This window comes from Sus scrofa, unplaced genomic scaffold (genome assembly GCF_000003025.6).
Source record: "Sus scrofa isolate TJ Tabasco breed Duroc unplaced genomic scaffold, Sscrofa11.1 Contig1206, whole genome shotgun sequence".
NCBI classification, from domain to species: domain Eukaryota; kingdom Metazoa; phylum Chordata; class Mammalia; order Artiodactyla; family Suidae; genus Sus; species Sus scrofa.
Genome location: NW_018084833.1, coordinates 1,850,955 through 1,878,830, shown reverse-complemented (window position 1 = coordinate 1,878,830; position 27,876 = coordinate 1,850,955). Strand labels below are relative to the sequence as shown.

The 27,876-nt window shown below is 59.2% G+C and overlaps 3 protein-coding genes across 5 annotated transcripts; 2 read left to right on the top strand and 1 right to left on the bottom strand.

Annotated features, from left to right (window-relative positions):
• Positions 1-4,074, top strand: LOC102160290 (uterocalin). The gene is made up of 6 exons (XM_005660556.2): positions 1-300; positions 909-1,042; positions 1,566-1,639; positions 1,831-1,944; positions 2,379-2,483; positions 3,120-4,074. Exons 1-6 carry the CDS (start codon positions 190-192, stop codon positions 3,143-3,145), a joined length of 564 nt encoding a protein of 187 aa, XP_005660613.1. The 5' UTR covers positions 1-189; the 3' UTR covers positions 3,146-4,074.
• A 49-nt stretch (positions 4,075-4,123) lies between these two features.
• GLT6D1 (glycosyltransferase 6 domain containing 1) lies at positions 4,124-17,040 on the bottom strand. Its single transcript, XM_021081160.1, has 4 exons — positions 16,578-17,040; positions 12,144-12,191; positions 8,856-8,993; positions 4,124-8,403 (listed from the first exon to the last, which is right to left on the bottom strand). The coding sequence occupies exons 1-4, from the start codon at positions 16,649-16,651 to the stop codon at positions 7,734-7,736; spliced, it is 930 nt and encodes a 309-aa protein (XP_020936819.1). The 5' UTR covers positions 16,652-17,040; the 3' UTR covers positions 4,124-7,733.
• Positions 17,041-23,673: 6,633 nt separating this feature from the next.
• On the top strand, positions 23,674-26,847 carry LCN9 (lipocalin 9). Of its 3 annotated transcripts, none has more exons than XM_013993965.2 (7): positions 23,674-23,849; positions 24,150-24,286; positions 24,449-24,533; positions 24,891-24,933; positions 25,164-25,265; positions 25,412-25,458; positions 25,641-26,847. In XM_013993965.2, the coding sequence occupies exons 1-6, from the start codon at positions 23,754-23,756 to the stop codon at positions 25,435-25,437; spliced, it is 489 nt and encodes a 162-aa protein (XP_013849419.1). In that variant the 5' UTR covers positions 23,674-23,753; the 3' UTR covers positions 25,438-25,458; positions 25,641-26,847. The 3 variants fall into 3 exon arrangements, 2 of the variants coding, with proteins under 2 accessions (XP_013849419.1, XP_005660610.1); XR_002340976.1 differs by having other exon boundaries at positions 23,754-23,849; positions 24,460-24,533; positions 24,823-24,933; positions 25,201-25,265; XM_005660553.3 differs by having other exon boundaries at positions 23,754-23,849; positions 24,460-24,533; positions 24,823-24,933.
• Positions 26,848-27,876: the final 1,029 nt, after the last annotated feature.

Genomic DNA, 27,876 nt, shown 5'->3' with positions numbered 1-27,876 from the left:
CACCGGGCCAAACACCGCCCTTCGCTCCTATAGATGCCAGGCAGGTAGCAGAGAGGCCGTCATCCCCGTGGGAATGATTCCAGAACCCTCCCGGGGGAGCAGGCTGGGACAACAAGAGGCCCCGGGGGGACAGGCACTAAGAAGGGGCACGGGCTGCCCAGGCTCTCCTTCCTCTGGGGCACTGCGGTCATGGCCTTGGGCAGACGGCCCCTCCTGCTGCTGACCCTCAGCCTGGGCCTGGCCGGGGCCCAGAAGAGCCCAGAAGACGTGCCGGTGCAGCCAGGCTTTGACGCCCGGAAGGTAACCGTGGGGCTCTGTCTGGGGCATGGACGTGGATGCAAGTGTCCCATGAAGGTGATGCCAGGGGCAGGCGAACAGGGGTGGGGGCAGGACACGGAGGGCGAGGCAGGTGAGGGGCTTCTGTCTGCCCAGGCAGGCCTGGCTGAGCACGGGTGGTGTTGCTGCTGGGATGACGGGAGGGGCCTGTCCTGGGGGGAGGAGGGGCTCAGGCCACTGCTGCTCCGTCTGACCCCACTGCGCTGGGCTGGGGGTGGGGAACTCGGGCAGTTCCAGGACGGCCCTCTCCCTCCTGGACTCGGCTGGCACGTAGGGAAGCCAGAGTGGACCGGGGAGCAGGTGCAGGAGGAGCTGAAGGAAGCGGGGGAGAGGGAGACGGTGCAGCCCGCACGGGGCGTGGCGGGAGGACGAAGAGCCTGACAGGGACATGTACCAGGAGGCAGCGGCCGCTTGTCCCCCAGCCTCCACCCACGGTGCTACCAGTACAGCCAGGGCCCAAGACCACGCCCAGCAGCCCTCGGCCCTGGTCCTGGGCCCCGAGGGCCAAGCCTGGGAGATCCGGGCGCCACGCGGCTCACGACCCTCACGCACCCCGGGCCTGCACCCCGCAGGTGGAGGGGCGCTGGCTGACCATCCAGCTGGCCGCCAGCCGGGCACACCTGGTCTCCCCGGCCGACCCCCTGCGGCTCGCTCTCCGCTCCATCTGGACCCGGGGCCAGGACGTGGAGCTTGTCTTGTTCGGAATGTGAGTGTGTATCCGGCAGCCCCCCGGGGGCCTCCCAAGGGACAGGACCGTGGTCAAAGCAGAGGGACACATGGCCTGAGCTGGGGGCTGCGGCACACAGCCCCCCCCCCGCCTCAGCTGAGAAACTGAAGCCCCCAGGATGGGGGGCATGGGGCACGGAGCCAAAGGCTTGGTCCAGGCACCAGCCCAGGGGACTGCAGACAGCCCGGGCCAGGTCGCCCGCCCGAGGTCTGAAGCCACCAGCCAAGGGCAGACTGGGCCCACCTCCTTCTGGGAGGCTTGGCCCCGTCTCAGAAACAAGAAGGCCCCCAGCTCTTCGCTGCTGCCCCCCAGCCCCTCCAGCACCCCCCACCCCGCTGGGTGACCCTCCAAAGCCCAGGGGGCCAAGAGCCTAGGGGGCTGCAGGGACCCCAGCTGGAGGCACCCCAACATCCGCCCGGGCTGTCTGAGACGGCACCAGGCCAGGGCGGGAGACGGACCCTTAGGAAGGAGACCCCTGGCCAGCTCCTTTGTGTTTTCCCAGAGGAGAGGGGCTGTGCCAAGGACTCAGTGTCATCGTCCATCCGACGGGGCTCCGAGGCCAGTACCGAGGCCCCCGTGAGTAGCTGCTCTGGCCGGGCCTGCGCTGGGGGAGGGGGAGGCACAGGGAGCCGGGGACACCCTAGGTGGCCAGGGGGGCGCGGGTGCAGGAAGAGACGTCCTCCGGGCCGTGCACTGTCCACGGGCAGAGTGGGGGGGCGGCGGAAGAGCAACCCACGTCAGCGGGTCACCTGTCGGGGTCCCCGCAGTGGAAGGCGGTGGCTCCCTGCTCCTGCACTTCGTGAGCACTGACTACAGCCACCTCATCCTTTACGTCCGCTTCCAGGACGGCGGCGAGGCCACCAGCCTGTGGGCACTGCTGGGTAGGTGCTGACATCTCCCACGCCCGCCGTGCTGGGGAGGACAGAGCCCACACGGCCACGAAAGTGGACGCCACTGAGTCATGCTGGGCTTAGAAAGCGTCTCAGGGAGAAGACAGGCCCCCGGGGGCGAGGTGGGGGCTGTGCCGGGCGGGGGGACACGCCGTCCCGAAAACTGGTTGGAACTGGGGGGCAGAGTATCCCTCTGGGGTCCTTCACCCCAGGACACAGGACGGAGGTCCCCTTGCAAGGAGGGCCGTGCCTGCCGTGCTGAGAATGGACCTGCTTTAGCGGGGACATGCAGGCAAGGGGACAGGGCTGGGCCGCTCAGCAGGTGCAGGAGAGCAGAGGTGGGGCTAGGCAGGGAGCTGGGAGGAGGGCTTCCCCCCAGAAGACCCCTGGTTCGCCGCCCTCGGCACCGGCCCCTGTGGTTTCAGCCAGAAGACACCTGGAGGACCCCCAGTGGCAGGGGCGGTATCTTGAGTTCGTTTCCAAGTTCCAGCTGCAGGAAGCGCCTGTCTTCAACCTTGACGACCCCGATGGTGAGTGCTGGCCTCCAGCCGTGTCCCCTTCGCCCAGGGGAGCTGGGCCGGGAGGAGCTGGGGAGCGCCCACTGGCCATAACCACCCACGCAAGACCAGTCCTGCCAGGTCTCACGAAGCCCCGGGCTCAGAGAGGTCCAGAAACAAGGCTGAGGTCACACAGCCGGGAGGAGGCGCTGAGAAGCGCCGGCCTCTCCCAGGCACCCCCGCCCCGTGCATCATCCCGTCAGTCCACAAAGCCCGGGCCTGCTCAGGGCGCTGAAGATGCACGGAGAACAAGACAGACACATCCTTCAGCCGCTGCGTGGGCGGCGGGGCCACTGCCCTTCAGCTGCTTATTTACTGGAGACAAAGCTGCAGGGGCGGGAGGTGCCGGGGGCGGGGGTGCCGCAGGGAGGCTGCCTGGAGGAGGAGGGGTGAGAGGCATGTGGCCAGAACAGAGAGACGGGCGGGGGAGCCAAGGGGCGGCTGGGGCCGAGGGGTCCTGTGGGCCATGGCGGGGGCCGGGGGACGTGGCAGGATGTGGTGCTGGGCAGCAGAGGGCAAGGCAGTTTGTGCCGTGAGCCTGTTTGATGCGTTGTCTTCAGAATGATGGACGGAGGCCTCGACCCTGACCTTGTCCCCTTCCCTCCACAGCCCAGTGCCCCCCACCCGAAGCCTAGCTCGGGGCCGCCCGAGTTTCCCTGCCAGCCCCCGCCTGCCCCACTGTCCTCCCTCCCTCCCTGCTGCACCCCCACTCGCCCAAGTGCCTTTGAACCCCTCTGCCATCTGGGGGAGCCTCTCCAACCCTGAGCCTGGCCCCTCCCTCCTCGCTGCGGGTCACCAGCTCCTGCCGACCAAAAACTAAGGGGCCCGCGGCCTCTCCCAGTCCGGCCCACGGGCTGGAGAACTCTGCACGTTGGGAGGGGCCAGCAGGTGGCCCCTCAAGCTCCCGCCACAGTGGGCACAGCGTCACAGTCCGGTGGATGGAGCCACCTCCAGGGCTTCGCAGTGGCTCCCCGCCCAGCCAGAGGGGCACTAAGCAACCCCGGCACCGGCCCACGCTCCCCAGAAGAGCCAGGTCAGCCCCTGCCAAGCACTTGCATGGCAGGTGAGCCAAGACAACTCTCTGCCCGCTCCTCAGAGTCAAGGCCCCACAAGGTGGTGCCTGGATGGAAGCCCCCAGCCGGGGCGAGCCAGGGGCCACCTGCCAGCAGGGCTGGCTCTTAGGAAACCAGGTCAGGGGTTTCCCAACCTGGGAATGCCAGAGACAGGTAGGACCAGCTCCTGCCCCAGGAACACCCTTGGCAAGAGCAAGGCTTCCCAGGAGGCCACACATTGCCATGGGCCATCCACCACGGCCACCGCGTGAGGCCAGCACAACAGCGGCAACCCCACCAGCCACCTGTGTGGACTCTACCTGCGGCTCATGCAGAAGCTGGGGGTGCACGTGCTCAAAACACAGCCGCTTCCCGACAAACCAGCAGCCCCATAAGAAACATACAAGGGTAGGAGCTCCTGCTGCAGCTCCGTGGGTTAAGAACCCAACTAGTATCCATGAGGACTCAGTTCAATCCCTGGCCTCCCTCAGTGGGTTAAGGATCCGGTGCTGCCGTGAGCTGTGGTGTAGGTCGCAGACGTGGCTCAGATTCCACGCTGCTGTGGCTGTGGTGCAGGCTGGCAGCTGTCGCTCCAATTGGACCCCTAGCCTGGGAACCTCCGTATGCCACAGGTGTGGCCCTAAAAAAAAAAGAAAGAAAGAAAAATATAAGGGACACGTTGGCATCGTGTCTAAAAGAAAAGCCTTACTCTGGGACACTGAATACACATGACTGGAATAAAAAGATGTGACATTCTTGCCGCGTCCTCCAGGTCATAAACAGCTGCTGATCTTAAGACAACGGTCTATTTCAGGCAATGTAATCAACACGCCAATGGGGCAGTTTCCTCAAACTGCACCCCTACATCTGAAATCCACGTGAAAGAATAAACGTTTTGAGGCGTTTTAGAGAGAAGAGGGGTGTAAATCAATTCGCCGTAAAACACACGGGTGACGATTCTGGGGCGCGGGCTCAGGGATAAAAAGAAGGACCCGCAAAACGGCCCATAGCGTCAAGAAAGCACCGCACGTGAGTACAATAGTTTAATGTCATGGTATCCAATGGTCTCTGAAAAAGCAGTATTTACGCAATAAATAGTGTGGGCAAACAGCCGAGACATTTTGAGCCAAAATAAGTAATAATAGGTTTAGGCCTCCACCTCTGCCTGTCTTAAACTTCATTCCTTATCTTGAACGTTCTGTAATAGCTACAACTTGGGGGTGAGAGGCCGACGCCATGGAAACAAACATCAACGAGTTCCCGCTGTGGCTCCGCCGTTAACAAACCCGACTAGTATCCGTGAGGACGCAGGTTCAATCCCTGGCCTCGCTCCGTGGGTTAAGGATCTGTCGTAGCTGTGGCTGTGGCTCTGGTGTCGGTCGGCAGCTACAGCTCTGATTCGACTCCTAGCCTGGGAACCTCCATGTGCCGCAGGTGTGGCCCTAAAAAGACAAAAGACAAAAAAAAAAAATCTCAACAAATTTGACTAACAAAGCGTTCCTGTCACGTCTGTGAATGCAAACCTCAAAACCCTCTGCGAGATGAAAAGCAGTATCACCTTCAAAAAACGAGCCAAAGACAGAGTTCCTTCTGTGGCGCAGTCGGTTAAGAATCCAGCTCCGGAGGTCGCATCTGCGGCTTGGATTCAACCCCTGGCCCCGGGAGCCTCATATTCCATCAGCGCGGCCGTAACATTTTAATTTAAAAAGAAGGGGAAGAAGAAGAAAAATGAGCAAAAGACAGAATTTGGTCCTTGGCACACACACGATCTAATGGCTGGTGACTCTAGTTTAAAAGAGAGATTGTCACCCTAAGAAATCCAAGGAAAAAGATGCTGTTTTTCTCATCACATTGTCAAAATTATAGTTTTTTTAAAAGTTCAACTTGCACCCACTGTGTGGAAAAGCACACCCTTGCCAGGAGGGAGGGATGTTGGAAAGGCCATCGGGGGCGACCTGTTTTCGGAGTCTTCTAAACAAGCTGTTCTTGGAGTTCCCACTGTGGCGCAAGGCAACGGCTGCATGGCTGCAGCACCACGGTGCAGGTTCGATCCCCGGCCCGGCAGAGTGGGTTAAGGATCCAGCACTGCCGCAGCTGTCGTGTAGGTCACAACTGCGGCTCGGATCTGATCCCGGGTCTGGGAACTCCCTATGCCACGGGGCGGCCAGAAAAGGAAAAAAGCCATTTGTTCTTGGACCTGAAAATTCCAGACATGAACCACCTTATGTCATCAAGGAATTCAGAGCTTGCGTCCGGATCCCATGACAGGTTTCACGGTAGAAACGCGGGACGTCTCAGGGCGTCTCCCAGCCTGGCCCATCAACTGTCAGGAAAAAGCTGTGTCGGTTTCAGGGCAGCCCTGAAATCATAGCCTCGGCTGGGCAGGTCTGGCCGGGGCCACTGATGCTGCCAGCCGTGGGGGTGGGGCTGGGGGCTGACGGAATGTCTCTTTTCTCTGGGTTGAAACTCAAAGGTAGATTTGAAATCGAGAGCTACTTTGTGACATGCGGGAAAGAATGCGTCCCTGCAAGTAGCCCCGTGATTTAGTCCCAGGAGAGAACGAACTACGGGAGACGCGGAAGGAGCAGCGCCACCTCCCAACGTGCTTGCGAAGGACAAGGACATTTGCAGGACGAGGGTGTTGGCGGGTGGGGCGGACGCAACACGACGGGACGCGCACTGGTCCCGGCTCCGGGGCTGGTCCTCCGCTGCCGGGCTCCTGACGACACCTGACTTTTCTTGGCCTCTGGCTTCTCATCCAGCGTGATCATTGATCAGCTCGACATTTTATGGTTTAATTGCCACGACTTTGGGGACACTTACTGGGGCTCCATGACGAGGTGCCTCGGAGGGGGCGGCCTCCACGAGAGAAGTTCTTCTCACAGCCCTGGGGGCTGGAATCCGAGCTCAAGGAGCCGCTCCTCCTGAGGCCCGTCTCCCTGCGGTGTAGACCACACCTCCGGGTCTCACGTCGCGCCCCCTCTGCGGGTCTCCAGCCTCATCTCTCTTGTAACGTCCCTGGTCCTGTTGGCTGAGGGCCCACCCTGGGGACCTCATCTCACCCTAAGGGCCTGGCTAAAGCCGTATCTCCTAACGCGGTCCCGGTCTAGGTCCTGGGGACGAAGACGCCCCCTGTGAACGTGAGGGGGACACGACTCAGGCCACAGCACTGAGCCCTCCCGGGAAGAGGATTCAGAAGAGCAGCGTGTTGCGACCTCCGGCCCTCACAGGCGCTCTGCAGCCCCCCGCTGCTGAGAACAAAGCACTGCTAAGGCTCCATGAGCCCCCGTGGGGGCAGCTCCCCGTCCCGAGCCGCCCGGCACCCCGCTGCCCACTCCAAGCCCTTTGAACTCGCAAAGGAAACCCAGCCGACAGTCTCATCTCCCAGCTGCCCCGCAGCTGCTCGAGGACCCAGTGCTGCTTCCTAACCCTCATCACACCTGGCAGACACCTGCTTCCACCACCGCACCCGGCAGGGGGCTTTTTAAATGATAAATAAAATTCAGTGCCTATAGGAGTTCCCGCCGTAGCAGAGCAGGTTAAGGAGCCAGTGTTACCAAAACGGTGGCGTAGGTCGCCGCTGTGGCTCAGGTTCGATCCCTGGCCCGGGGAATATCCATACGCCACATGTGTGACCAAAATTCACTAATTTCATTAACACCTGTAGATTTTTTTAAAACGAACGTGCTGCCTCTCTTTGCAACAATAAAACAAAGACACGTTTTTGGTGGAACGCCTCCCGTTCACATGCATCCGATGACGTGCTGGACGGCGTGAGAGGGTCCGGGCGGCAGCAGCAGCGTTCCTCCCAAGCCTGAGACGCACCCCACGCCCTCGTGAGCGAGCGGATGAAAGCTTTGTCTTTCCCTCTGCAAGTGGTCCTTTGCCCTTTTGTATCTGGGTGTGTATATGTATTTTTTTCCCCCAACTAGAGTCTTTCTCCATTTAAAAAAAAATTCTTTTTATGCCTCCAAAATCCTTTCCAGCTTATCCACACAACCGGGGATTAAACATTAAAGCATCAGCCTTCTCCTCTGTATCCCGCACTGGCCAAGCTGGATGCCTCCCAAGCGCAAGGGCAGAAACATCTGCTGGGCGGGGTACCTGTTTCTGCCTCTGAAAACTGAAACGTTTGAAGGAGGGGCTGCGGCTTGGGGGCCGCGTGGCCGGGTCAGAACCTCCTTTTGGACCGCTGGGCCACCTTGACATACTGGACCTGGGGCGGCGGGTAGAACTCGGCGTCCCAGTTGTACTCGGGGGACAGCAGCTTGGTGGGCTTCCGGAGGAAGAAGTATTTGTTGAGGTGCTTTTCGTAGGTGCTGTTCAGCCCGGTGTTGAGGTCGTGAATGACACCTTTCAGGTACTCGTCAATGAGGTCGAGCACCTCCAGGGGCGTGCCACCCATGAACGCGCCGTCGTAATAGAAATCGCCCTGTCCAAACGGGATGCAGGCTGCCGATGTGGGCCTCCGCTCGTAGGGGAAACTCCTGGTGTTTTGGAAGTACCACCAGCCGTGCAGCTGAGCCACCCGCGTGCCCAGGGCCTCCACCCCGACGTGGTTCTGGAAGATCTGGGTGACGGTCATACCAAAGAGAAAGTCGACTTCGCCCTGGATGCCTTCAACGATGTGCCTGCCCAGGCTGCTCATGCGCCTGAGATGGAAGTCGGACGGCCAGCCGTCCTCCGAGACGATAAACACTTTGAGCCGTCGGAGGGGCCCCCACTCGAGCTCGGGCAGCCGGTCCAGGGTGTCCACCAGGACGTAGAAAACCACCCTGTGGCCTCTCATGAAGTACTCATTCGCCGAGAGCAGGAACGGCTCCAGGTACTCGTCGGCGAGCCTGCAAAACACGCGCGGGGAGGAAGACGGATGGTCGCCTCCCTGACGCTGCACGGGGGCGAGCACGTCGCCAAACCCCATCAACGTGGGAGGCGGCGACCCGGCAGAACCCCCAGCCCCCGGCCGGGCAGGGGGTGGGGGTGAGGGCAGTGAAGTCGGGCCTGCGTTTCAGCTGCAGCGGTTATGGCAGGAGGAGGTGGAGGGCCCTGGGGTCAGAGAAACGTCTCTAAAGTTTGGGGGCCCCCTCGGAAGGAGAGAGAACGAGCGCTAACTGGACACGCGGGAAAAGGCAGCTGGTGGTGGAAATGACCCAGGGAAGGAAGGGGAAGAGCAGGCCACATTGTGCACAGGACAGCCCGCCAGAAGCAACGGCTCCAGGGATGGAGGAACGGCCCCTGCGTGGTCGTGTGCGTGTTTCCAGAATAAAAACCGGCACAGGCTGGCGGCCCCTACCTGCCGGTAGCAAAAACAGCCAGGCCCAGAGTGAGGTTCCGCTTTCTGTAGTGTCTTTGCAGCACCTGTCTCCTGAACGTGCCTTCCCAGATCACGGGAGCGTGCCAGCTCGTGGTGGTTACCACATCAGGGCGTTTCCTGCGGCACGAACAGGAAGCAAATGAAGCAGGTACCGCCTTGACCGTGGCAGCAGCAGAGGCTGCCTGAGCAATAACATCGAACGCGTATAAAGTCCGGACACTGTGGCTCGGAGGGTGTGGCTCCTGTGGTCCGGGCAGCGGCAGGTCCTGGTCCCTGCCCTCCACGTGGGGAAACAGAGGCACAGGGGCCGGAGATGTTGCTTAACATCCGAGTGGACGCCTGTGGTCAGGAGGCAGCACCCAGCCAGTTCAGCTCCCATCTTCACACCACCAGCCTTTGCAGCCCGGACCCTTTAGAGCTCAAACTGCAGCTCCAACACGGAGACCAGACTCAGAACTTCCCTGCTTATTGCCTGAAGCCAGTGCTGCAGGCCCAGCCCTGCCGACTCCTTCGTGTCTTTACTTTCCATTCTCTCTCCTGCCCCTTTCCCCTAGAAGATCTAGAGGGTGCGTGTTTGCTTGTTTTGTCTTTTTAGGGCCACACCCACAGCATATGGAGGTTCCCAGGCTAGGGGTGGAATCAGAGCTGTAACTGCCGCCTACACCACAGCCACAGCAATGCTGGATCCTTCACCCACTGAGCGAGGCCAGGGATTGAACCTGTGTCCTCATAGATACTCGTTGGCTTCATTACCGCTGAGCCACGACGGGAACTCCTAGAGGGTGGTTTTTATGTTAAACATTGTCCCTCCTATTTTAAGTCCATCAGTGCCATCCAGCAGGAAAAAACGAATCTAAAAGGGGAGAGACATTAGATTCGCTTTCAAGAACAAGAAAATAACAAACAGGACTGGAAATACACAGAGCTGGTTCAGCATTTGAAAAATCATTCAATGCAACCCACCACAGCCGGAAGCAAAAGAAGAACCCTCAAAAGCTCACATCAGCTGACACAACCATTCACGACAAAAAGGAAAGAAAGTAAAAGTCTCAGAAATACAGGAGTTCCCGTCGTGGCGCAGTTGTTAACGAATCCGACTAGGAACCATGAGGTTGCGGGTTCGGTCCCTGCCCTTGCTCAGTGGGTTAACGATCCGGCGTTGCCGTGAGCTGTGGTGTAGGTTGCAGATGCGGCTCGGATCCCGCGTTGCTGTGGCTCTGGCGTAGGCCAGTGGCTACAGCTCCGATTCGACCCCTAGCCTGGGAACCTCCATATGCCACGGGAGCGGCCCAAGAAATAGCAACAACAACAACAAAAAGACAAAAGAAGACAAAAAGACAAAAAAATAAAAATAAATAAAAATAAAAAAATTCTCAGAAATACAAAGAGACGGAAATAATTGATAAAGAATATCTACAAAAACCCTGTAGTTAGCATCACCCTCAATGGTAAAAGGCTGGATGCTTTCTGGCCCAGTGGGTTAAGGATCCAGCTACAGCGGCTCAGGTGGCTGTGGAAGCACAGGTTCGATCCCTGGCCCCATGCAGTAGGTTAAGGATCTGGCATTGCCACATCTAGGGCCTAGGTCACAACGGCAGCTTAGATTTGATCCCTTGCCCGGGGACTTCCATGTACCTTGGATGCAGCCAAAAAAAAAAAAAAAAAAAAATACCAGATGCTTTCTTCCTAAGACTGGGAACAAAGCAAGGATGTCCACGCTCACCAGCTCTTATTCAACAGAGTAATGGATGTTCCCGCCATTGCAATAAGACAAGAAAAGGACATAAAGGCATCAGACTGGCAGGAACAAAATGATGCCGTCCCTATTTGCAAATGCCTTGATTGTTGACATAGAAAATCCTAAGGAATCTACAAATAGTCTCCTAGAACTAGTAAGGCTCCCAGAACTAGTAAGTGAATTCAGCAAGGTTACAGGATCTGAGGCCAACACACACAAAAAATTAGTCTCATTCTTTTCTATGAGCGATGAACATGCAGAAACAGAAATTTGAAAACACCGTGCTATCGACAGCTGACCCCCCAAAATGAAATACTTTTCCGTACAACCATATCCCCCAGTGGTCACTCGCCATGTCCCCTCCCTGCAAATGCTGGCACCAACTAATCCACGTTCGGTCTCTGTAGCCTTTGCAAGTCATTGAAGGTTTATCATGTTTATCATTAAAAGTAAGTAAAAGCAGGAAGTTCCCACTGCGGCTCATCGGTAATGAACCCGGCTAGTATCCATGAGGAAGGGGGTTCCATTCCTGGCCTCGCTTGGTGGGTTAAGGATCCAGCGTTGCCGTGAGCTGTGGTGTAGGTCGAAGATGTGGCTTGGATCTGGTGTTGATATGACTGTGGTGTAGGCTGGCAGGTGCAGCTCTGATTCGACCCCTAGGCTGAGACTACCATATGCTGTGGGTGTGGCCTTAAAAAGCAAAAAAAAAAAAGTAAGCAAAAGCAAACAAACGAACAAATCATATAAGCAGGTTTTGCATAAACCAAGGAGGACCGTGTCATGAAGCGTGATTTCTGATTAATCTAACTCTAAGCACCTGAGTCCATTTCGAGAACACACGTGTGCAAAAGGAAGGCACAGACGATTAAATAAAAAGGAATGACAGACATATCAAGAGAGTTCAAACACAGTCCTACCTACAGAAACGCACGTTAATTGGGACATTTTAACCAGCAGTCTTGCCAAGAATAAATGATTTTCTGATACTTGAGTTTATCTGCTGTAGACGAGACAGGGTGATGGCACAGGGACGAAAGAAACGCGGCCACCTTACATCAAAACACGACACCTGCCTCCTTGGACCCAGCGACTGACTCAGTCTGGGGCATCATCCCCCAGATAAACTCGGAGGACCGTGGGAGCCACAGGCTCGGGGGCTGGAGCGTGCCCGGCAGTAACCCCAAACGGTAAGCAATCAAAGCCCAGGAGGAAACTGGCTAATCCATGGCAGCCTAGAACCACGAAGCAGAGAACAGCCTCCCCAAGAGCCGAGGCCAAAGAGACACTGTCGTAGCTTTTTGAGCTGCCTCCAGGGGGGCTCTCTCTCCCACTGGACAAAGCAGGAAGGTTCGAGCACGTAGGGTCAGTGTTAATTCCAGCCGCAGCAACCCCCTCCCCCCAGGATGGCTGGGAAACAAGCAGAAGCTGGATCCCTCCAAACTGAGTTCCTGCCTGTGTGTGTGCAAGCAAGTATTTGGGGGGGGTGCATGTGCCCGCGTGGAGAGGGCAATAGGCATTTTTTTTCTTACCTGGGATCAAACCATTCTGAGAGCGGCAGCTCTTCTGCTCGGTCGTTCCTGGCCATGAAGGGAAATCAAGGTATTGTGAGGAATCCATTCGTTCCACAAAAATTTACCGAGCCCGCGAGGTGTGGCGGGTGCTGCTTGGTGCTGCCCCTACGACTGACCACGCAGCCCCAGCCCCTGGCACCTGCACCGGGAGTAGTAGCCCTAAGCGGTCCCCGGGGTAGGTGCCACCAGAGTGACAGGGCTCTGGGGAGCGTGGGCTTGAATGGGGCCCATCCAGCCCCAATTCAGGCCCAGGGGAGGCCACTTGGAGAGGAGCCACCTCCCCCAGGGCTGGAAGGGAGCCGGTGTCCGGAGAGCCATGCGGGGGGAAGGGAGGAAGGCAGGAAAGGACGTGTGGTTGGGAGCACAGACTGAGAAAAGCAAAACCAGGCGTTCCCGAAGCAGCTCGGCGGGGACAGACCCGACTAGGATCCATGAGGACGTGGGTTCCATCCCTGGCCTCACTCAGTGGGTTAAGGAGCCCATGTTGCCGTGGCTGTGGTGGAGGCCGGCAGCTGCAGCTCCGATTCGACCCCTAGCCTGGGAACCTCCATATGCCACAGGTGCAGCCCTAAAAACAAACAAACCCCCCAAATTAACAGCAGATTAGAGAACCTGCATCGAGGCAATGCCACCCCTCCCCGATTCCCCTTCGGGGGTGGGGGCACCCCCCCCCCCGTCAGGGCTGCTCCTTGACTGACAGCAGATCCCTCCGCTTACACACACTCAGTACATGCGAGCTAACTGCACCTGCACACACGGTCCATGCCCTTCCTCCCAGCCCCGCCACCACTGGGACCCCCAGCTCCTGCCAGGTTGGCCTCCCAGGTTGCAGCGTCTATACAGCACAATTCTTGCTAGCAGAGACCCGCTTCCAGAGGGAGGTGTGCCAGGCAACAGGACACCCATCCGGTTTGAGTTTAAGATAAGCCACAAATACTTTCATAAAGAAGGGCCCAGGTGCTGTGTGGGGAAGCTCAGCTACAAATGATACAGGACCAGAAACTCAGCTCGAGCCGAGCCTTCTGCATTGTTATGTGTTAAATCCCTGTCCTCTCTGTCAAGGACCTCTCCTCAGAGTAATGAAAAAAATCATCTCTGTTCTGACTTCAAAGACTTATTACGATTTGAATAACAAAACTTCTAAAATGCAGCTCCATTTGTTAACTCTCTCTCTTTTTTCATTTTATGGCCACAGCCACGGCAGATGGACGTTCCGACCAGGGATTGAATCCGAGACACAGCTGCAACCTACGCCACAGCAGCGGCAACACCGGATCCTTTACCCCAATGCGCCGGGCTGGGGGTTGAAGCCCCACCTCTGCAGCAACCCGAGCCGCTGGGGTTTTTTTAATGATTTTATTTTTTCCATTATAGCTGATTTACCGTGTTCTGTCAATTTTCTACTGTACAGCAAGGTGACCCAGTCACACACACACATGCAATCCTTGCTCACATCACCCTCCACCAGGCTCCATCATAAGTGACTAGATGCTTAACCTACTCACTGTGCCACAGCAGGGACTCCAATCCAAGAGTGACTGCTGTTTTGTCTTTTGTCTTTTTTTTTTAGGGCCACACCCAAGGCATAGAGAGGTTAGGGGTCAAATAGGATCTGTAGCTGCTGGCCTACACCACAGCCACAGCAATGCGGGATCCTTAACCCACTGAGCAAGGCCAGGGATTGAACCTGCGTCCTCATGGATACTCGTCAGATTTGCTTCCGCTGCGCTAGCAGGAACTCCTGGCAGTGACAGTTACGAGCGCCTTGCTTTGGTCAGATTTCCCGTGTGTCCCTAACGCCCTTTTCCTGCTCAGGGTCCTGTCGGGGCCCCCGTGGCCCCCGTCTCCTTGGGCTCCTCTTGGCTGAGAGCTTCTCAGACCACAGCCAGAACCTGTCCCGGCTGCTAGGACCGTGATCACGTGGCTGAGGGCGTGTTTCGAGGCTTCTCCACTGCGAAGCTACCACACGTCCCACCCCCTGGAGGGCAGTGCCTCGCCAACTTGGAATTCTTCGGATCGGGAGTTTGGGCTCTTCTCGCTCAACTATTTGCTTGCTTGTTTATATCCATGTGGGCCCGTGGGTCGCTACTTTCTACTTCGGGATGTAGCCCAATATTGCTTTCTTTGCCTGCTCACATCCTTCCACCGCTGTCCATCGGGAACCCTTCGGGCCGGCTCCTGTGCTCCTTGGATGCGCTCCAGGCTCATTCTGTACATGTGCTGTCTGGGTCTCGTTTCTCCAAGGAGCCTTGTCGGGGGATCTGCTTGGCTCGCAGCATAATGTTAGAAACAAAGGGTTGAGGCTCAGTGCGCTCGCTGCTCCTGGCGGTGGGCGGGGCCGGGGGGGCATCGTTTCTCAGCGCTCTCAGCTGACAGCGTGAGGAAATGTGTGTTTCTACCAACCGGTGTCTAGAAACCCTTCCCCAGGTACCCTCTGTGCCCCGTGAAGCTAAACAACAGCCCGCACTGGTGTCTCCAGCTCCTTCGCCACACGGACCCACCTGCTGTCCCCGCTCACCCACAGATGCTCCCCCACCAGTGGCACGCTGGCTCCCACGCCCCGCCACCCACTTAGCGGCTCCGTGCCCGGAGGCGAGCACTCTGGCTTCAGCGTCGCTACCCTGCGCTGCTGCAGGAAAGCGTTACCGACCAGAGACTCTCGTGTACGCCGCTCTTGCGCATTTATTTTTACAGACTCCACTCGGTTCCAGGGTGACCTCGGTCAGCGCCTTCCTCTGCCCTCAGGGAGCTTGTTCCGGGCGCATTCGACACGGGTTGATCACCGTGGCATGTTCAGCATCCTTCCTGGCATTCCTCAGCCTCCTAAAAGACTGTTCATCCAGGTTAAGCCCCACTCGTGCTGTAAGAGCCTATGGGTTTTGGAGCATAGCGTCACGTGTCCGCCACTGCGGTGTCACACAGGCTCCACTGGCCCCCCTCCTCTGTGCTCACCTGTCCACCCGCCCCTGGGAACCACTGATCTCTCTCCCGTCTCCACAGGTTTGCCTGGGGGGCTGGAATCTTTCCGGGTGGTCTTTTCAGATTCGCGTCTGGCTTCCTTCACTTCCACGAGTGACGTTTCCTCCGCCCTCTTTCCACAGCTGAGTCACGCTCCCACATCTGGAGGTCACAGCTCATGTACGCACTCGCCTGCTGCAGGGCACCTTGGATGCGTCCCGATTTTAAGCAATCATGGATAAAGCTGCTCTGAGACCTGTGCGGGTTGTTTGCAGTGCGTTTCCAAATGGCTTGGACTGACCCTCTGAGGACCACGGCCGGGTCCCTGGAAAGCCCACAAGTGGCTTTGCGAGACACCGTCACACGGCCTTCCAAAGAGAACGTACCTTTTGGCGGTGCCAATCGATGCATTGTGGCTTCTCACTGTTGGGGGTGTTCTTTGGCCGCACCCACGGCATGGGCCAGGGATGGAAACCGAGCCACGGCCGTGACAACCCCAGATGCTTAACCCCCAGAGCCACCAGGGAACGCCTAAGCGTTCTTTACGTCTTTTGGATACAAGCCTGTTTTGTAAAGGTTTCATTTTTTTATTTCTCATGACATGATTGCTTTTCTCTTTTCTTTTTTTCCTTGTTAGGGCGGCACCCACAGCATATAGACGTTCCCAGGCTAGGGGTCGAATCGGAGCTGCCTCTGCCGGCCTCCACCACCGCCAGAGCCACAGCTTGTAGCAACGCCGGATCCTCCAGCACTGAGCCACCCACGTCTTCATGGACACTGTGCCGGGTCCTTAACCCACTGAGCCACAGCAGGAACTCCACGACTGCTCTTCAAATCGCGTTTGGAAAGACTGCCTTGCTTAGGAGGGGAACCAGGAGGCCTGAGCACAGAGGAAGGAAGCACCGGAATTTTTCTCCAGGAGAGAAAGTGAGTGGGTCACAGAGGTGTCCCCAGGTCACACACTGCCATCGCAGCTCCCCGTGGTCTCCTTTGCAGCAGACACCAGCTGACGCTTTGGGAGCGTTTGTGCTTCGTCGGTACTAGCAACCTCATGCTATCAGCTCCTTATTTTTCCTTCGTGACACTAACGCCGTAAGCCATGTCATCCCTAATCCCCTCTTCTGTTCGTCGGCTCTGCCTTCTCCAGCTGGGACAGGACGGGACGGGACCTGGCACAGGGAAGGGCGTGTCCTCTGCCGCTGCTCGCTCAGCACCTGGGTCAGAGCCCAGCCCCCAGACAGGGCTGGATCAATACTCGCCGAACATTTGGAAAGGAAAGAATGAAGGTAAAGCACCCTTTGCTTGGCCCCCCAGAGAGGGGGGTCGGCCCGATTCATTTCCAGAGTGCTCTAAACATCTTTAGCCAAAGCTCCGAGGTTCCCGCCGTCTCCACCAAGCCCTGCAGGTCCCACCTCCTCAGTGTTTGATATTTACCTGAAGTAACGCTTGAGCAGCAAGAGGGCTGAGAGCCACGGGACCAACAGCAGCACTTTCCTTTTAAGATGCATCGTCTCCTAGAGGAGAAGGACAGAGACGTCGATTTTACACAAGATTTTACACAACGAACCGTCCCGCCTCTGCCCCTCCTACCGAGGGACCCGCGGCCTCGTTAGAGACCACACTGACCCCGTGAAACCGGCCCTTCGCTCCAGGGCAGTGACAGCGAGCGAGCTGGGGTCATGAGGAGGGCGCAGTCTGTCCCCAGAGTTTCATTCTTTCTCCTCACCAAAACACCGAAAGCTGCATCATTTGTCCCAAGACCACGGCGAGCTAAGAACACGAGCCTTCTTGAAGGCTGATGCTGGTGAACAGGGATTAACCTTTGAATAAGCAAGGAGCTCCCATGGTAGCTCAGTAGGTTAAGAGCCTGACTAGCATCCATGAGGACGCAGGTTCAATCCCTGGCCTCGCTCAGTGGGTTAAGGATCCGGCACTGCCGTGAGCCGTGGTGCAGGTCGCCGATGCGGCTCGGATCCCACGTTGCTGTGGCGGTGGTAGAGGCCGGCAGCTGCAGCTCCCATTTGACCCCTAGCCTGGGAACCTCCATATGCCGCAGGTGTGGCCCTAAAAAGAAGAGAATCTGAATAAGCAAAATAAGAAATGAAAGAGGAGAAATCACAGTGGATACTGTAGGAATACCACAAGCCGTGAGAGGCCTCGCTGGGGAACGACGTGCCGTCAGATATGGGCCGCTGCGGAAGAAATGGACAACTTTCTGGAAGCGCACAGCCCCCCAAGTCTGGATCAAGAAGAAATCGGTAACGTGAACAGACTAGAAGTGACCACCTAGAAATGAAACAGAAAAAAACTCTTTTTTAGAAAAATCTGAACATAAGTCATCAGGTTCTAACACGGAAACGGTGGCTCTTGCCACTGCCTGTCGCCTGCCCTGAGCTCCACGTGGGATTTCTGTGGGCGCGTCTGCAGGGCTGTGCGCTGAGCAGAAGGGAGACCCCAGTATTCACGGCCCAGGGCCACACCTGCCGGTTCAGTGGCCACTGAGGCCGTCCAGCACATGAAACGGGGCGCGTCTGACTTGAGATGTGCTGTGGGAGCGCAGAACACGCTGGGCTCGGAAGGCAAACGTAGGAGGAGAGAGCCTCAGCTCCCATCCGTCCACGGATGCGGATTAGACAGTCTGGAGAGCAAAGGACGACACTGACACACCGAAATCCACCTGCTGCTTTTCACCTCCTGGGATGTGCTTCCTAGAACCCGGTTCGCCGCCAAGGCCGCCCACAGAGCTCTCACGCTGGACAGGGCTTCCCCCGGGCGGTTTTCAAGCCCTGTAATGCGACCCTGGCTCCGCTGAAATCCAAGGACTCCAGCAATGCCGCGTGGGTGGGGGGCCACGGCGTCTCTCCAGAGGGAGGCTTTGTGACAACGTCCCGGAGGGGGGCACCCCACTTCCCCACCTCCCTTCCGAGGAGGCCCTTCACCTCGAGTGGGTGACCTGAGAGGCGGCAGAGGGAGCCCACAGGGGCAGGTGTTTTCCAAGTCTTTGTAAGGTCGTGGCGCAGGGCGTTGAGCCTTCCGTGGGGTGATGTCAGCAGAACCTTCGATGATGCGGGCGCCAGGAAGTCACAGTCACAATGATGCCCCTGGCGGCAGGGGCTCCTCGTGGCCGCCGGACGCAGGACTAGGTCCCGCCCGAACCATTCAAGGGTATTTTATTTGGTTCGTTCCTTTGTGTTTTATTAAAGTATAGTTGATTTGCAATGTTTTAAAAATTTCTGCTATAGGAGTTCCCTTCGCGGCTCAGTGGTTAATGAATCCAACTAGGAACCATGAGGTCGTGGGTTCAATCCCTGGCCTTGCTCGGGGGGTTAGGGATCCAGCGTTGCTGTGAGCTGTGGGGTAGGTCATAGATGTGGCTCGGATCCCGCGTTGCTGTGGCTCTGCCGTAGGCCGGTGGCTACAGCTCTGACTGGACCCCTAGCCTGGGAACTTCCATACGTCGCAGGAGCAGCCCTAGAAAAGGCAAAAAGACAAAAAAAAAATTTTTTAATAAATAAATAAAAATTTTCTGCTATAAAGTGACCCATACATATATACACATTCTTTTTGTGTGTGTGTGGCCACACCCTTGGCAAATGGATGTTCCCAGGCTAGGGGTCAAACTGGAGCCCCAGTGGCTGGCCTACACCCCAGCAACAGCAACGCGGGATCCTTAATCCACGGAGCAAGGCCAGGGATCGAACCCGCATCCTCATGGATACTGGTTGGGTTGGTAACCCACTGAGCCATATCTATACATTCTTTAGACAAATGCCGTATGATGTCTCTCATATGTGGACTCCAAAACATGGCACAAATGAAGGGTATTTCAAATTGTCTTTCGATTCTCGCATCTTCCGTCGTCCCTCCTGCTGCCTAGAGACTGACCCTGCAGGGAGGCGACTCAAGCGGTGTGTGTTCACGCGTATGACGCAGAGTGTCCCCCGCCCCCACCCCCGCCCCCCAGGCAGCGGATTCGTCCCCAGAAAGCAAACCCCTTCTTCCGCTTTTCAGAATGTTCTTTAAGTACCCATCCCTCTGGCCACAAAAAGAGCACACTTAGGAGTTCCTGACGTGGCGCAGTGGAAACAAATCCGACTAGGAACCATGAGGTTGCAGGTTCGAGCCCCGGCCTCGCTCAGTGGGTTAAGGATCCAGCATTGCCGTGAGCTGTGATATAGGTTGCAGACGTGACTCAGATCTGGCATTGCTGTGGCTGTGGCGTAGGCCAGCAGGGACAGCTCCGATTAGACCCCCCGCCTAGGAACCTCCCTATGCCACGGGTGTGGCCCTAAAAAGCAAAAAAAACAAAAACAAAAACAAAAAGCCCGCTTTCTGTTAGAATATCTGTGGGCTGCGGGGAAATGCAGTGGAACGAGGATGGCCTGTGATCTCACCCCCAAGAGAGTCCCCCCAACCCCCCGCCCCCCGCCATGAGCGTAACATGGTCCCGCATTTACCTGGAAACATGTTCCCTTTTATTCCTGAGAAAGTCAGACCCACACAAGGTGTATGAAATTCCTGGGGCTACTGCCACAAAGTGACACAAACCATTGTCTTCAAAGGACAGAGATTCATTCTCTGGCAGGTGTGGGGCCAGAAGGCACGAGTCGAGGTGTCTGCCGGCCGCGCTGTCTCCGTGCCCCGAAGTGGCGCAGGCGGTGGCACCCTCCCTCCAGTCCCTGCCTCTCTGGCCGCGGGGCCGGCTCCTCTGCATTCATACTTGGCCCCGTGTTTGCCCACCGGGCAGGTGCCTGTGGACAACGCTGAGCGTGTTGAGGGCACCTCCGCTCAGAAGGCCTCCCGGGTCCTGGGCTCTGTCCCCAAGGAGGGCAGACCCCAGGCAGTGGGCCAGCCGGACCCCATTGCCCCGATGTCCCAGAGCAAGTGACTTGGACACACCTGCTTCTCCCAGCAGCCAAGGCTGACCTTGAATGTGGATCCCCTGTGCACAGGCCGACCCGGCACAGGGGGTGGAAGAGAAGGAAGCCCCGCCCTGCTCTCCCCTTCGCTCTGAGAGCAGAATCCTTCCCACGTGCCGCCCCTGGACCCCGTGCCGTCTCTCTGGGTCCCATTGCAGCCTCTGCACTTTCACAGCTTCCCTTCCCTCTGCCTGGATGCTCTTCCAGGGGCCTCGATGAGGGGACCAGGCTTCTCGTTCTGGGGCCAAGCCCACCCCAGCCTCCTCGGGACCCCACAGTCCAGGAGGAAGCTCTCACGCAGGCTCAGATCCTGCTCCTGCACCATCCCCGTCCTTGCTGTGCCAAAGAGAAGGGGGGGCTCTCTGATGGCTTTTGTGCCAGGCCCGGGACCCTTTGGAGGCGAAAGAGCCGGGAGGTGGCGCTGGCCCAAGCTGCCTCTCCCCACAGGGGGGTATTGGCTCCTCCGCTCACCTCCAAAGACTTGGGTCTGGAGCACTCTGGGGGGGCGGCTGCAGAACTCCCAGGGGGCCGAGACCCGCTCTCTGGACTCCCCAGGAGGTCCCAGCAGGAGGCCGGGTTGGAGGTCACCTAACTGAATATCTAGATGGACCCAGCAGCCCCGGGCTCTCCAGGGACCCGGTGGGGAACGGCCCTCCCGCAGCGTGTGGAGAACGGAGCACGTGCCGGGCTGGTGGGGGTGGGCGGGGGCTCGAGGTCGTCAGGAGCAGACATGAGCCACATCTGCCACGGCCTGACCCCAGCAGGGGCATCTCTCCTCCTTCACTTTGGGCCCAAAGCCTGTGCCCCAGTGGGGGTCAGGCCATCTGGTCTGTGCTGGCCAAGGAGGGGCCCCAGGGGAGCCCTCCTGATCACTGACGGGCCGCAGGTCACCCCCACGTCCCCGCGGGGCGCTCTCTCATAGCATCGACCTACAGCCACGCCAACCCTACTCGGGGGACCTCTAGTCCAGCCGAAGCTGTCCTACTGCAGAACCATTTCTGAGAATTAGGGACGGAAGCCCAGGTGAGAGACACCTTCACAGATAACTGCTCCCAGTGAGAGGGTGTCTGCTCGGACACCTGCTCCCAGGTGGGGAGAGACGCTTATAGATGCGTCCCAACAGCTCTTTCCTTGGACAGCAGGAAGTCATCTGAGACCCACTCGTCTGGAAAACGGTGGGTCCCCCCAACTTCTGAGTGACCAAGCCAGGTCCCGCTGGGAAGGGAGAGGGCCTCGGGGAGGCCGGGAGCCCTCTGGGAAGCATGACGGCGCCACCGGCAACGGCAGGGAACATGCACCGTGAATAAGACAGAGCCCACCCAGCCCTGCTGCACCTGCTCGCCCTGCGAGCGGAGCAAGGCAGAGGCATCCTACAGGGTTTCTGGGCCCAAGTGAGACCCAGCTGATGGACAGCTGGTGTAGCTTTGTGTCGGAAGAGCTGGTGGGAGCCCACGCGTCCACAAAAGCAAGGACACGGGGGGCAGGGGCAGCCTGGGGGTGGCTCCCAGGGCTCCCTTTTTACCTCCCAGAGGGTGGGATTCTTGCAGCCACATGAGAGTTCTGGCTACCTGTGCTGCCTGGATTACCTGTGTGCTGAGGACCTGTCACAGTCCGTGATGAGAAGCGAGAGTGGAAGAAAAACATCACGTGATGCCCAACCTGGATGAGGGTGAAGCAGTGCCACCAGGTTGTCCCAGAGCCCCAAGAAGTGAGCCTGCCCTACGGCTGGAGGAATCCCAGAAGTGTCACCACGGGGTGGGGCTTTTTAGGGCCAGAATCTCTCCATGGCACCAACAACCACAAGAAACCAGTCTCTCCATATCTGTTACCCTAAAAGATTCAGCCCCTTTCATTCATGCCTGGGGACCATGCTATACCACCAACATCCATCCAACCAGCCTTCCATCCCCTCAGCATCCGTCGTCTGCTACCCAAACACCCACCATCCATCCACCCATACACCATCCCTCACCCAGCCCTCTACCACCCACCAACCATCCAATCATCTGTCTCCCCATCCTTCCATCCACCATCCATCCCTCGGTCCATCCATCCACCACCCACCTGCCTATGACGCTGCTCTGTGACACCATCTTCACCTAAAAGTCAAGAAAACTTTTGAGATATTTTCTATTTTTCCTCACTCCATTTTCCCATTCAAGCAGATATTGGGTTCTGTTTGGAGAAATTTGTGAAGAAAAGTGCGGAGATGGGACTGGAGCTTGGAGGGGTGTGGGGCGGGCCCTGTGTGTGTGCACACATGTGAGTGTGCATGCACGTGCGTTTGCGGGTCTGTGAGTGAGTGTCTGTGTCTGTCGTCGTTCACGGGGCGGAATGTTGATGGAGCGTCTTGATGGGGAGGTGACCCCCGCAAGCACGGGAGCGAGAGGGTGGGGACCGGCCGTGGCTGCTGGCAGGGACTTGGGGTCAGAGCCCAGCACATCCCACCAGGAGGGCCCTTCAAGCAGGCATCATCTCAGAGAGTCACATGGTCCCAGGGCCAAACCACCGGAAGCCCTGCTCCTCCGGGAGCTCATGGAAATCCTGACGCCGGCAGACACATCATAGCTGCCTCCGAGGCAGACCGTGACCTTCAAACGGGAGTCCTGGGAACGTGGGTGAGCAGAGAGGGGTTCTGGGAAGAAGCACCTCCCCAGCCAGTCTCCAGGAATTGCACGCACGGACCAAAGGCGCCAGCTCTGTCCCCACACCCTCCCTGTCCTCTTACCGTGCCCCCTGCTCTCACGGTGACCGAGGCTGGGGACCCTACTGTGAGCAAAGAAGCTGCCGACGGCTGATGGTCAAGCCAGGGTGACCAAAAAGAACAGGACGTGACAGGAGCGATGTGCTCTGCAGGTGGGTGATTCGGGCCCCACACTGAGCAGGACAGAGGTGCCCGTCAGAGCGGGCTCGGCTCACTCAGGGACACAGGGAAGGCCAGCCGTCGGGTCAGGCAGCAGGTGAGGAGACGAGCCCGTGAAGCCACCGTGTGTCGTTTCCTGTTTGTTCAGGGTCACCCTGCCCAGAGCACGGCTCTCCTGAGAACAGGGGCTTAACTCTAATCCCAGCGCCTGGATGTAGCAGTTGCTCAATAAAAAAGGCATTTGGTCAATAAATACACTGTGCCTGTCATTTAAAATAGGATTTAGGGTCCACTGTCCTGGTCAGTCCAGCTCAGCCCCCACCCTGAGCCCCGACCACCAGCCCCCCAGTACCTGGATGCAGCGGGAGGACGGGGCCTGCCCACGTCTGTTCTGGGACCCTGACCCGTACACGTGGCTGCCCGAGCATGTGCATGCTCTCAAATCTGAGCGCCCAGGCGGGGCAGGGCTGGGAGGGGCTGGCTGCTCCAAGGGTACTGCCCTTTGCTGCTCAAGTCCTGTGGCTCTGAGAGCCAGCAAGGCCCCAGTGTCATTTGCCTTTGTGGCCACCAGGGCTTCTGGCCAAGATGCCTGCCCGTCTCCACTGCCCTTTGCAGCTTCAGACCCAGTCGGAGCCCCATCCGGGCAGCCTCCAGTGCGAGCCATCGCGGGCAGACACCGGGAGCGGTGGGGGCGGCCGTGGCAACTCTTGGCCAAGTTCCCAGCAACAGCGGCCTGTGGGGAGGACGGGGCGGCGCCACAGGCCGGAAACCACAGCGCAGGACTGGGTATAAAGGGGACAGGTGGCAGGCCAGGCATGCACCGAGGTCATGGCGCTGCTCCTGCTAAGCCTGTGGCTGAGCCTGGTCTCTGCCCAGGACCTCAACCCCCGAACCATCGTGCGGAGAAACTATGACATAGCCAGGGTGACCCGAGGCCCGGCCTTCCCTCAACCCGGGGGCTTGGATCTGCAACCAGAAGCTGTTCCTGGGGCCTCTCGCTCCCAGCTGCTATGGCAACCTGGGAGGGGAGGGGTCCTGGGAGGGCAGAGGGGTCCTGGGAGGGGAGGGGTCCTGGGAGGGCAGAGGGCATCCTAGCAGGGCAGAGGGGTCCTGGGAGGGGAGGGGTCCTGGAAGGGCAGAGGGGTCCTGGGAAGGGAGGGGTCCTGGGAGGGGAGGGGTCCTGGGAGGAGAGGGGCCCAGCACCCACTGCGGCGTCGCCCCCAGGTGTCGGGGACCTGGTACTCCATCTCCATGGCCTCTGACGACATGAAGCGCATAGAAGAAAACGGGGACCTGCATGTCTTCGTGCAGAGCATCGAGAGCCTCGAAGACGGCCGTCTGAAGTTCAATTTCCACTTCATGTGAGGAGCCCCCGCCCACGGGACTCTCGCCTCCGCCCCCACCCGTGAAGCAGCCTCCTCTGGGGGGCTCCAGGGGCTGCGTGTCGGGCAGGGGCACGGGGGCGGGGGCCGGGGCGCGCTGAGGCTGGGGCGGGTCCGGGGACGGAGGCTGCTCCACTCCAGACGGTCCGCAGGCTGCACGGGGAGTGCGTGGAGGTGGCCGTGGTCTGTGACAGGACGGACAGGAACGGGGAATACACGCTGGCCTGTGAGTGGGCGCGGGCTCCGCCCTGTCTCGGGCCCCCTCCCTCGGGGCCCAGGCTGATGGCGGGGATTTTAAGAAAGTGAGAGGAGGGGGCCTGACACGTGACCGCTCAGGGCCCCCCCCCGGGGGGGGTGGGAGGGCCAGCCTGGGGCTTAGGGAGGTGAGGGGGCGAGGGTTCCGGGGACGAGGTGGGGTCTCCGCCTGCACCGCGACCCGCAGGGCCCCCGGCCCTCTGTCCGTGCCCTGGGCCACCCTCCCGGGGCCGCAGGCGCTGAGCCCGGCGTCCTCGCAGACTTGGGGGAGAACAGGCTGCTGGTCTCGGAGACCGACTACCGTCTGTTCGTGACCTTCCGTCTCCAGAACATCAGAAACGGGACAAAGACACAAGTGCTGGCGCTCTACGGTACTGCCTCCCCCCTGCCCCCCCGCCTCTCAAGTCAGGCCCTGTCCTGGTGGGGTCTCGCCACGCCCCAAGGGGCCCACAGCCAGGCCGCCCACAGGCCATCCAGTCCGGGGCCAGCGCGGACCCTCCCCCCAACTTGGCACCAGCGGCCTCTCTCTGCCGCCCAAACCCTTCCACACGGTGCCAAGGGGCCCGTGAAGGACCTCCGGCCCCTGCCGTTCTGTCGTCAGGACGGCTCTCAGAGCTGAGACCCAGCTTCCTGCACAGATTTGAAAAAGTCTGCAAAACCTACGGGCTTGGCCCGGAAAATATCATCAGCCTGAGCCATCAAGGTAGGGCTCGCGCCCTTCGACGCCAGCAGCCGGGGCGGGGGAGGAGCTGAGGCTCCCGCTCAGCCGGGCCCTGGCGGCAGCCGAGACCCTAGGGTGGGACAGGCACCTCGGCAAGGCCCCGTCTGAGAGCCCGGCTCTCTCCCCAGATCCCTGTTACAGATACAGGAGGTAGAGGAGACCACCCAGGCCTTCGGTGCGTGAGCTCGGCCGGGGCGGGCGGGCGGGCGGGCGGCCGAGGAGCGGGGTGCACCGGGTGCGGCCCCTCCTCCCAGCCCATCCCTCACCCTGCCCCTGGGGGCACCTCCCGGGGTGGTGGGGTCTGTGTCCTGGGGCGGCCGGGACACTGGACCACCAACGGGGGCCCTCAAAACACAGCTTTGCAGCCCCGCGTCTGAACCCCAGTCTGAGCTGCCCCGGGAGGCCCCAGCTCCTCGGCCCGTGAGCACATCACCCAGCCTCAGCTCCGGAGTCACACGGCTCCTCCTCCGTGGCCCCGTCTCTCCTCTTCCGTCTCCCGCAAGTTCACCTGCGGTGGATGTAGCCCTCCCCCCTCCCCAATAATCCAGGTGACCCTGTCTCAGGCCTTAATCACATCTGCGAAGCGCCTTCTCCATAAAAGTCCCTTCTCAGGTTCTGGACGCTGAGCTCTGACTATGGACATGTGGGGGGCTCCTTCTCCAGCTGCCCACCCTCCTCAGGCACCAGCCCCACCCCAGCCAAGATCACCCCCTCCTTCCCCGGGAACTGGTCCCCGGAGCCATCTCACCCGAGAAGTGGGGGCCCCGAGCGCCCCTGATGAGGGTCCATGAGGTTTGGGGGGAGGTCCCAAGGGAGTGCGCCGGGCCCCCACCTCTCAGCGAATACATGGGGGAGGGTCCTGACCATCCCCAGGTATTTCCTGGGTTAAAAGCACCCACCCTGAGAGACGTGACAAAGTGACACACAAAAACCTCTACGCGGCTCTGCCCACGGTCACCCAGCTGTGAGAGCCCACATCCCCCCGCAGGCAGGTGGCTGGATAAAGTGAGGTCTGGCCACGCACCAGACACAGCTCCACATGAAAGGCGTGGGTCCAGGGGTCTCAGGGAATTGTGTCAAGCAGCCAACCCCAAAGGCAACGCTGTGGATTCTGTTGGCATGACAATCTCCAAGTGACAAAACTGGTGACCTAGGGGGATTGGGATGGGAGGGGCCAGAGGAGGTGGGTGTGGCTTACAAGGGCAGCAGGAGGGGCTCATGTGGTGGGTCGTTCTGGATCTGGACTGCAGTGGACATAGCCTGGCACTAAATCCACACACCCTCGGTGCCTGGGATGGGGGATCCGCACGGGGAGAGTGGTACCGACCCCGGCTTCCGGTGGCTGCTGTCCTGCGGTCCCGCAAGACGTCAGCACCAGAGGCTGGATGACGAGGAGGACCAGGGGTCCCTCTGTACTCATCCTCACAGCTGCGCATGACCCCGCACCTTCCCTCAAATAAAAGGTGAGTTCCCGCCGTGGCTCAGCAGTAACGAACCCGACTAGTAGCCACGAGGACGCAGGTTGATTCCTGGCCTCGGTCCGTGGGCTGAAGATCTGGCGTTGCCGTGAGCTGTGGTGTAGGTCACAGACAAGGCTCGGATCCTATGTTGCTGTGGCTGTGGTGTAGGCTGGCAGCTGTAGCTCTGATCCAGCCCCTAACCTGGGAACTTACTATGTGCCGCAGGGACGGCCCTAAAAAGAAAAAAAAAAAATTTAAATAAAATAAGAAAATAAAAAGAGGCTGGGAGTTCCCATCGTGGCTCATCAGAAACAAATCTGACGAGTATCCATGAGGACTCGGGTTCGATCCCTGGCCTCACTCAGTGGGTTAAGCATCCTGCGTTGCTGTGGCTGTGGTGTAGACTGGCAGCTACCACTGCAATTCGACCCCTAGCCTGGGAACCTCCATGTGCCATGGGTGTGGCCGTAAAAAGCAAAAAAAAAGAAGAAGAAGAAAAAGGAAAAAAAGGAGAGAGAGAGAGAGCATGGACTCTGTGCTCCTGAGTCAACGAGTCAACAGAGCACGTGTAACCAGGCTCCACCTGTCTCAGCAGACGGGGCGCTTCCCCCGCAGCCCAGCCTCACCACCAACTCAGATCAGATCCAGGCCCAGCCCACCCTCAGTGCCCTGCCCCCCAGGCCCCTCTGCCCCCACCCGGGGCCCCTCCGCCTCCTCCACCTCCCCTCCAAAGAGGAACCAAACTACCCACACGAGCTCCACAACTGCTGACACAGGGGGAGCCCCTGGGCGCGTCAGGGAGGGCGTTCCTGGCCCCTCCCACCGGCAGTCTGAGAACTAGCTGGCTCCACCCCCTCCGCAGGGGAGCACAGCCCGAGACCCTCCCCAGGGACTCCTGCCCCAGAAGTCTCCAGGAAGGGGACAGGGGATAGACAGCCCAGGCGGGGAGCAGCAGGACAGGCCCAAGGGCCGGCCCCAAGTCCCAGGGGCGAGTCCCTCAGGCTCACACTCCCAGAGGCTGGGGAACCGCCTCGTGCCACAGTCCACCTGGAACCACGGAGCCGGGCAGCAGCCGGGCCAGGGCTCCAGGCCATGGGGACGGAGATGTGTGTCCCTTCCACTGCTGCCAGACA